Raw genomic sequence first — 9,827 nt, forward strand, 5'->3', positions numbered from 1 at the left:
GAATGGCACACAATACTCCAAATTAGGCCTCATCAACATCTTACACTTCAACATCTCATCCCAACTCCTGTACTCAATATGAAGGCCAATATCCCATCACCTTTCTTCGCAACCCTATCTACTTGAGTCCTTCTGATGACATGCTGAACTCAGGTGTGGTTGGCATGAACTGGAACAATCTAAGCATGATCCCACCAGTGGTGACTCCACGAATTTCAGGTCCTTTTTCTGCCAATAATGTTTAATCGCAATTTTTAATTCATGGTTTATCAACCATTACTGGAACATGACCTGCATCAGAGACCAACACGTGATCACACAGTAAGCATTCCTAAATAGAGCAATTTAGGCCCTGTAGGCATGAACATTTCAACTCACACTTCTGACAAATTTGAATGAATAGATTGTTGCCTGGATAATGAAGTCAGTTAGGATGCCATTCCACATGACTAGACTTTTGACTTTGTTTCTTACATCTGCTCAATACATCTCAAAAACTCCTGTAATGTTTCCTGACCGGGAGACAACAAATAGCTCAACGTCCCTCCAGCATGCTTCAGCTTGAGCAGGGAAACCACAGTGAAAGGTCAACTCCTTAGTGCAGAGCATAACAAAGAAGTGAAAGAGAACAATCCAGGAAGTTGCTAACACCACTACCTACAAACTTGTGCCAATTGTCTTAAACTGAATTAAGCTTAGGGAGAAACAGACTGTCCATTGCCAGCAGCACAGGGCTGTCTCAATGAGACGTATTCACCACCCCCCCCCCCCCCCCCCGAACATTCAGTTCTGCAGACGACAGTACACAGCATGACAAGGGAAAAAAAACAGAAAGAATGTTGAACTGGGAGGAAGAAGATGTGAAGAGTTCTAATGAAGTATCTTTCACGTGAGGAATTAACCCTCGTCCTCTCACCGCAGATGCTGTCTTATCTGCTGAGGATTTTCTGTCTGGGAGCATAAGCAGAAAGGATTTTGAACAGGGAGGAAGGAGATGTGGGGAGTTCTAATGATATCAAGAATGAAGGATTTAGGATCGAGGATCAGCTTTATTCACCATATATATTTACATGTATTATGCCTGCTATGTTGGTGTGACATGCAACAAAGAGCAACATTGAACAGTTACGTATAAATAATAACGAATCATTTAAAAATCAAGTTAGAGGTAAAAGCACAGATATGAAATAAATTCATAAATACCAACATGTCTCTACAAGCATACAACATTATAAAAAGTGGTTTAAAGTGATTATAGTTTAATACTGTGATGGGAGAATAGATAGAGGGGGTTTGGGGACTAACTAAAACAGTTGATCAGATTAACTATCTGGAGGAAGGAACTTTTAAGATGCTGTGAAATTTTTGGTTGAATACCCTTAGCACTTTCCAGAAGGGAGTTTTTGGAAAGGTAGTTTGCTGGATGGGTAGGTGTCTGTAATGAATATTCCTGTCCACATCTTTGTCTTGGACACATACAAGTCCTGCAGTGATGGTAGACTGCAGCCAATGATCCTGACCTAAAGAACTAACTCCCTTTCTCTCACCACAGATGCTGATTGACCTGCTGAGAATTTTCTGTCTTTATATCAAAGTGCACATTTACAAACAACTGATGTAATTAACCCCATTTTCCAGCTTACACACTCCTCACTTCTGTTTTGTCTGGATGTCAGGACTTGTCGCTTGAATTAGTGTTTGAGAGCTTTAGGGTTGAAATTCTGGAGCTTATGACCTGTACTGCTTCAGCTTTGCCTACATATCCTGTGAATGCTCTATCAGGCAATCTCACCTCCTCGGAAGAATCACATACCTAGCATTAATTGCAAGTTAATACATTAAGGTAAAGCTATTAACAGTAGTTCGAAATCAACACAACTTCATCCTCACAGTTAATAATTTTGTTCAAATACTTCAACTGGGTTTTGCTTTAAATCTGAAATTGGACCCTGATCTTAATATATCTCATTTCTCCAAGTTCATTTATTTTACAACTGTGATCCTAAAGGTGCTGAAGATTTATACAGTCACCTGTACATCCCCATAACTCGGGCTTAAAAGTGACTGTTTATATTTTGATTTTAAAACCAAGTTTACAGTGTACATCATAAAAGACTTGAGGAGAATGGGGTGTCGAAGGTGGGGTAGCACCTCTGCTGAAAGAGTTTAAGTCTATCCTGGGACAGCTCACTCACATCTGATACCCACCGGACACTCGGCTCGCACCTGTGGCTCCAAGTAGCAGTTTGCATGGGACAGTGGCCACAGGCCAGTACACCGCTTCAACAGACGGGCTAAAGCAGGCGAGTGTAGCTGGCAGGCCTCGTACCCCAGTGAGATAGGGGCATGCCTGTCCTAGCATGTGAAGTCAGATCCGGCAGACTAGGTGAGTGAGATCTACAATGAAACTCCATGGCCAGAAAGATGGTCTGCAACACTGTGCAGAACGAAGGGCATAGAAGTCATGGTCATCTACTACAACCAAGGAAGACCCGAGCTGCGATAACCATTCAAACCACTGGACCCAGACTTCTGAGGCCCCAGTGCAACAGCTTTTTCACTTTAAAAACTCTCCCCCACAGGCTCCTGTCAGGGTTGGATACGACGGACAACCAACATAAAAGACGTAATTGTTTTGCAACACAAAGTTCGACAGAGTTGAAAAAGAGAATCAAATCTTTACTAATCACATTATATTGAATTTTTTAAATATAATTCTTGAGTATGACTCTGCAGATGATATAACCTATAATGATGTTTTTAGTTCATTGTAAGTACGGTAACTTTCTTTATTCATCTTTCCAATAAGATTTTATCCAATCTCAGATGCTACACACTTAAAAGCACAGTTACTGAACATAGTTAACGAAAAGCAACAGATTAATTTTATTTGTCATGTGTACATTAAAACACCGAAACAGACTGCGAAATGCGTTGCTTGCGTGAAATCAAGTATTGTGTTGGAGGCAGCCCACAAGTGTTGTCACGCTTCTGGTACCCATGTAGTATGCCCAGTTCTCACTAACACTAACCTGTACGTCCTTGGACTGTGGGAGGAAACTGGAGCATCTGAAGGAAACACATGCAGTCATGCAGAGAGCGTAAAAACTCCTTACTGACAGCAGCGGGTATTAAACCCTGAGTGGTAATCGCAGGTGCAGCAAAACAGCACCACCCATGATCTTTCATGTAAATTAAGAATTTTATAGATCAAGTGATGAAAGTATACATATATAATCTGGGAATTATGCTCCACTTAGCTGCCGTTACATTGTTCATATATTTACATTTTAATACAGCTCGCTCATTCGATCAATACATTCAATATTGTCTTATACCTCCTGTACTTAATAAAGTGGCCACTCCGCGTATGTTCATTTTCTTCTGCTGCTGTAGCCCATCCACTTCAAGGTTTGACATGTTGTGCGTTCAGAGATGCTCTTCTGCACACCACTGTTGGTTATGTGAGTTACTGTCACCTTCCTGTCAGCTTGAACCAGTCTGGCCGTTCTCCTCTGACCTCTCTCATTAACAAGGCATTTTTTCCAACTCACTGGATTTCTTTTTTCTTTACACCATTCTCTATAAGCTCTGGACTATTGTGCGTGAAAATTCCAGGAGATAAGCAGGTTTGGTGATATTCAAACCACCTTGTCTGGCACCAACAATGATTCCGTTGTCAAAGTCACTTAGAGCACATTCTTTCCCCATTCCAGTGTTTGGTCTGAACAACAAATGAACCTTTTGACCTTGTCTGCATGTTTTTAAGCATTGAGTTGCTGCCAGATGATCGGCTGATTAGATATTTGCATTAATGAGCAAGTGAACAGTTGTACTTCAGAAAGTGACCACTGACTGTATATTTAGTTAGCTAAACAAAGAAACAGCAGTCTACCGCAGCCAATTAAAAAGACAAAAAACCATTAAATCACTCACTTTATCTTCCCAGTTTACAGAGCTGAAACACGGTTAATATTCTGGCAAACTCTGACCTGCTTGTGATGCTGAAGCACACACTCCCTGAGCTGCCTAGTATGGATTGTTTGTCTTAGTGTTAGCTAAGGTTGCCAGCTGCCCCCTTGTCCATGCTGAGTTATCGCCAGGCCCTGCCGCAAAATTATCTGGAGCTGAAGCCTATGTTAAAAATCTAAATTCCATCCTGACAAATGAGATACCCTACTTTGGGAAATTCTGTGCAAATACACACAAAATGTCACTTTCAAGGACTTCACAACTCATGTTCTCAATAGCATTTATTACTTATTTATTATTATTATTATTGTTATTATGCCATTTTTCTTTTTTTATTTGGACATCGTTGGCTTTCGCACACTGTCATTTGTGTATGGTTTTTCATTGATTCTGTTGTGTTTCCTTGCGTTTACTGTGAATGCCCACAAGGAAATGAATCTCAGGGTCGTCAATGGTGACATATGCAGTATGTACTTCGATAATAAGTTTACTTTGAGCTTTTTGAACTGTGAAATGCAGGAGGAACTCAGCAGACCGAGCAGCATCTACAGAGGCAAATAAACAGTTGAGGCTTTGCTCTGAAGCATCGGCTCTTCAGAGATGCCCCCTGACCTGCTGAGTGCCTCCAGCAATTTTTTGTGTGTGGCTCAAGATCTCCAGCATTTGCAGAATCTCTGGTGTCTCAGGAAATTCTGTGTCAGCTCTGAGCCACTATGGTTCTCCAGTAATACCCACCAGTTGATCGTCCAGGAAAAGTAGACACAAATTCTTCGCTCAAATATCATGGAGTGTGTTGGTGAAATGATCAGTGCCCGAGGCTAATTTTGCAATTCCAGGAAATATTGCCACATTGCACTGTAGAGCTCCCGGCAACAGCTACAGTGCAGAAAGTGTAGTGTGCAAAGTATTGCCGGAATGTTGGAGCTGACTTCTTTACATTGCCAGTCACATCGCTGGCCACAGATACACTGGCACCAGGTGCCGCACAGCTGCTCGTTATACAGAAAAGACTCCTTCAACATTATTACATTTCCTCAAAGGCCTTCTCGGGCTTTCCGCAGGCTGTCGACATCCTGTGGCTGGTGAGATTACAGTCCCCTCCACCCCCCCCCCCCCCGAGGGTGACATGCATTGTTTCCACGTGGCTGACGAATCAGATCAGGTTTAACTCCTAAATTAAACCGCCACCTTTGTGACACTCTGCACCAGTGAAGAGTGTTTTTAGAGACAGAGCGCGGAACAAGGCTTTCTGGACCAACAAGCCACACCTCCTGGCAACCCACTTATTTAACGCTAGCCTAATTACAGGACAATTTATAATGACCAATTAACCTAACCTAACCAGTCCATCTTTGGACTGTGCGAGGAAACCAGAGCACTCAGCAGAAATCCACGCAGTTCATGGGAGAACGTACAAACTCCTTACCGATGCTGCTGGAATTGAACTCTGAACCCTCAAATACCATAAGCTATAATAGCATTGCGCGAACTTCTACGCTACTGTGGTGCCCCGGAGTACAGCACCTCACATTGACAGAAACCCAGCAGCTCAACAATGCCCTCAAATTTATTTTTGGAACTTCCCCTTACGTCTACCATTACGTATAAATCTCATGACATTTTTTTGCCCAGCTTTAACAGATAGGTAACTTGCTGTCCAACAGGGGCTTCCTGCTGTTCCTGTCAAATCTACAAGAACTGGAACAAAGATGGGGAGGAATTTCTTTAGTCAGAGTGTGGTGAATCTGTGGAATTCATTATCACAAACGCTGTGGAGAATAAGCTACTGGGTATACTTAAAGTGCACAGTGATAGGTTCTTAATTAATAAGGGAGTCAAAGGCTATGGGGAAAATGCAGGAGAATGGGTTTCAGAGGGATAATAAATCAGCCATTATGGAATGGTGGAGCAGACTTGGTGGACCAAACGGCCTAATTCTGCTCCCATGTCTTATGGTCTTAAAGTCAATTGGATATATAACCATATTCTCATTCACTAAAACCTTGCTTTAGAGATTTTAATGTTAATCTGCGTATTTTTGATCCTTGAATCAGATTAACAAAGACAACCTATTCAGTTTCGTTAAAGGAAACTTTTCTGAACTTCTATGTCTGGTAAGTATATAAAAAAGATCGAACAGAAGGGAGTTACTTCAACGAATTTGGCAGTCGATAGTTTTTGGAAACGATATGCAACAAGTCCGTAATTTCTCTTTGCATTATGCTTTGAGAATCTTTCGTGTTGCTTTGTGGGTTTTGTAGCGGTGCTATCACTCGGGTCGAGTACGACGTTCTCCGCAGCGGTTGTCTATTAGTAGGTCCTCTGCTGGCTGTAGAGGCTAATCCGGAATCCACATTCTGTGTTAACTGTTAGTTTATGGTTCTACGGGTACATGAATACATACGATTTGTTAGGATCTATCCCTAGTTTGTGTGTGATGGCTTGAAGTATTAGTTAAATCAGCTTTGAACCAGCTCCGCGCATGTGGACTGACTTTCGGGGAACTCTCGACTCAAGTCCTGTCTATTATTGTTCACTTTTTTATTGTTTGCACCATTTGACCTTTCCTCGCACATTGGATTTTGCCGGTCTGTTTTGTATGGGTTTATTTCTGCGTGGATTCTATTGTGTTTGCCTTTGTTGCGTGGCTGCCCGCAAGATGAATCTCAAGTCCGCACACGGCATAAGTACTTTCATAATAAATGTACTTTGTACATTGAACTTACGTGTTGCAATTTGTGAGAAGATTAGACGAGCTGCTCGGAAACAACGCAACGTGCTTTACTCTGCCGTTTGTATTCTGTAGTCTGGGTTGATCTGTAGCGTGCGCGATTACAATTCTGAATACCGAATTTACTTCTATTAAATTATTTTGCATTTCCTGTAGATTGTTCACAATCTCTGGAAAAGTTTTGCTTTGCTTGTGGGACCTTGCTTTCTAAATTAATGGTCAAAGAACAAAATAATCGTTATTTTTTTTTTATCAACGTATCGATATCATTAGCCTGTGGTCCTGGACTACGAAACCCAATACTTCGGAAACTACTTAAAATACTTTGCTGTGTTTTCCAAATACACAGGTCACTACTTCTTCACCTGAGGGGGTTGTAAGTGTTGGTAAAAACAAAAGGATGTTTTCATAATGTAATCCCCATTTCTTTTAACTAGATTGGCCTGACATTCAACCCAATTCAATAGTCGCTGAAGTATTTTCCAAACTCCATGCCTTAATTCACCCGCGTGTGAAGACACTCATATCGACAGCGATCACCTGGTTGATCAGATCTCTAAGTTTCATAAGCGAGTCTGCTAGTTCTAACTTACCAGGGTTCCTCAGTTTCCTGTTCCTGAAGACCGCGATGATGACCAGCACATTCCCTAGGATGTCCACCACGATGGTGAAGATCAGGACCGCGGCCAGCGCCGTTGTGACTCCAACCCCGGCCGAAGGAGTCCGCTCCGATGCCCAGGAGATGGACTCCGAGCAGTTCCCATCTTCCGACATCTCCGCCGCTTTGCATCCAACCTCCGACCTTCGGTGGACAAAGTGAGTCCCTTCAGCGTGCCTTGGGCCAAGCTGACTGAGAGTCTCTCCGAGATGGAGTCATCCCCACTCCGCTCGCTGGGTCCATCAAAGTTTGCAAAGTTCACTCCCTTCAAGCCCCGTCGAGTTCCCGCAAACGTCCTTGCTGCAGACTTATTTTGAGCGCACACTTGCGTTTGCGCTCGCTCCTGTCATCCCGTGCACTATCTTTATATAGATGTCCTCTGTCATTGCTGGGTGGGCCACCGAAATATTCAGCGCCCCTCCGTTCACGCCACCTCTCCGACCTGTCCATGTGCACAGCCTCCAGCACTATTATTTGTAGGGCGGCTCTGAGGAGGCAGCATCACTAATAACCTGTTGTAAGGATACCACCCCTCCTCCCTCTGGACCCCGGCCGTTCTCCGTCTCCTCGCCAAGTAGTCGGAGTGAAAAATAGCGTGAAGAGAGCGCCATCTAGCGGCAGCTCAGACTCGAGACCCACGCACTGCCAACCGGTCTGGTCTGACACTAGGTCCCCTGTCCCTGTCCCTCCGCCCAAACTTTCATCAAATACCTGAGTGTTCCGCAGCGGGGAGCAGTATTTATCCCGTCTGTACCTGGGCATGGACTGTATTTTCTGAGAGGGTGAAGCAAACTGCTAGAGAGACTCGGGTCACGCAGCATCTGTGAGAGGGAAGAAATTGATGACTTTTCGGGTCGGAACCCTGCGTCCGAACTTTCCTTGTTATTGTTTTTAGAGATACAGCACGGTAAGAGTTTGAAAAATATTCTGGCATATATTGTATGCAAGAGAGAATCTGCAGGTGCTGGAAATCCAAGCAACACCCGCACAATGCTGGAGGAATTCAGCAGGCCAGGTAGCATCACTGGGGAAAAAAGAACAGTCGACGTTTCGGGACGAGACCCTTCGGCAGTCCTGTGTTCCTCCAGCATTTTGCGTGTGTTGGCGTATATTGAGTATCATATTACTTTGTCTCTTATCTCAGTAATCGTGCAGAATTTGGGTGAATTGATTGGCAAAGCCCTAATCATAACTAACAGGATTGACCACTTTGCACTAACGGGAACATGCTTTTAATTTTGTTCTGTGTTCTTTCCTGTAAGAATTGTGTATGCCTTACGCTGAATTAACAGTATGTTTTATCTGGCGAATGCTGCTTATCCAATGCTCTGTGCCTGCGATGCTGCTGCAAGTTTCTCATTCCACCTGTGCACACGCGTGCTTATGTATATGACTGGAAACAACTTTGAATCACACTTAACTGTGTTTTATTCAAGGAGCCAAGTACGTCCTCTGTTTTATGAACAGTATCGATCAATTAGCAGTAAATGAAAAAAAAAATAAACCTGCATATGTGATGCACCATCAATAACTCTCTAAGACGTGAGGCGAGATATAGGCTTTTATTGGCTGGAAGAAAGAACAAGCAGCAATTGACCACCACACTACATCCTGGAGACTGAGGCCAGGGCGGAGTCTCCAATCGCCTTTATACCTGGGTCCGTGGGAGGAGCCACAGGAGCAGTCAGTGGGGGGGGGGGGGGGCGTTTCCAGACAGGTATATGTAGTTCACCACAATATGTTAGGAAGTAATAAGGAAAAATGTTTGTATTATAAGATCATAAGACATAAAACACAGAACATAGAAATCTACAGACCCTTCAGCCCACAATATTATGCCAGCCATGTAACCTACTCTAGAAACTTCCGAGAATTACCCTACCACATAGCCCTCTATTTTTCTAAGCTCTGTGTACATATCTGAGAGTTTCTTAAAAGACCCAATTATATCCACCTCTACCACCGCCTCCGACAGTGTATTCCACACACCCACCACTCTCTCTGTGAAAAACCTACCCCTGACATCCCCTCGGTACCTACTTCCAAGCACCTTAAAACTATGCTGCCTTGTGTTAGTCATTTCAGCCCTGGGAAAAGGCCTCTGACTATCCACACGGTCAATGCCCCTCATCATCTTCTACACCTCTATCAGGTCGCTCCAAGGAGAAAAGGCAAAGTCACTCAACCTATTCCCATAAGGCACACTCTCCAATCCAGGCAACATCCTTGTAAATCTGCTCTGCACTCTCTCTATAGCATCCACATCCTTCCTGTAGTGAGGTGACCAGAACTGAATACAGTACTCCAAGTGGGGTCTGACCAAGGTCTTGTATAGCATTAACATTATCCCATGCCTCTTGACCTCAATCCCAAGAGTGATAAATGCTAACACACTATATGCCTCTTAACAACACAGTTAACCTGTGCAACAGCTTTGAGTGTCCTATGGACATGGACCCCAAGATC

The 9,827-nt window shown here is 43.4% G+C and overlaps 1 protein-coding gene across 1 annotated transcript in view; it reads right to left on the minus strand.

Moving 5' to 3' along the window:
• The window catches only part of LOC132397705 (melatonin receptor type 1B-like), a 137,866-nt gene extending 130,290 nt beyond the window's left edge, over nt 1–7,576 (minus strand). Inside the window, exon 1 of the mRNA XM_059976477.1 lies at nt 7,297–7,576. Within this exon, the coding sequence (XP_059832460.1) occupies nt 7,297–7,477 (181 nt within the window). The 5' untranslated portion in view covers nt 7,478–7,576. The remainder of the gene's footprint in view (nt 1–7,296) is intronic.
• Nucleotides 7,577–9,827: the final 2,251 nt, after the last annotated feature.

Source organism: Hypanus sabinus, chromosome 8 (genome assembly GCF_030144855.1).
Source record: "Hypanus sabinus isolate sHypSab1 chromosome 8, sHypSab1.hap1, whole genome shotgun sequence".
Lineage (NCBI taxonomy): Eukaryota > Metazoa > Chordata > Chondrichthyes > Myliobatiformes > Dasyatidae > Hypanus > Hypanus sabinus.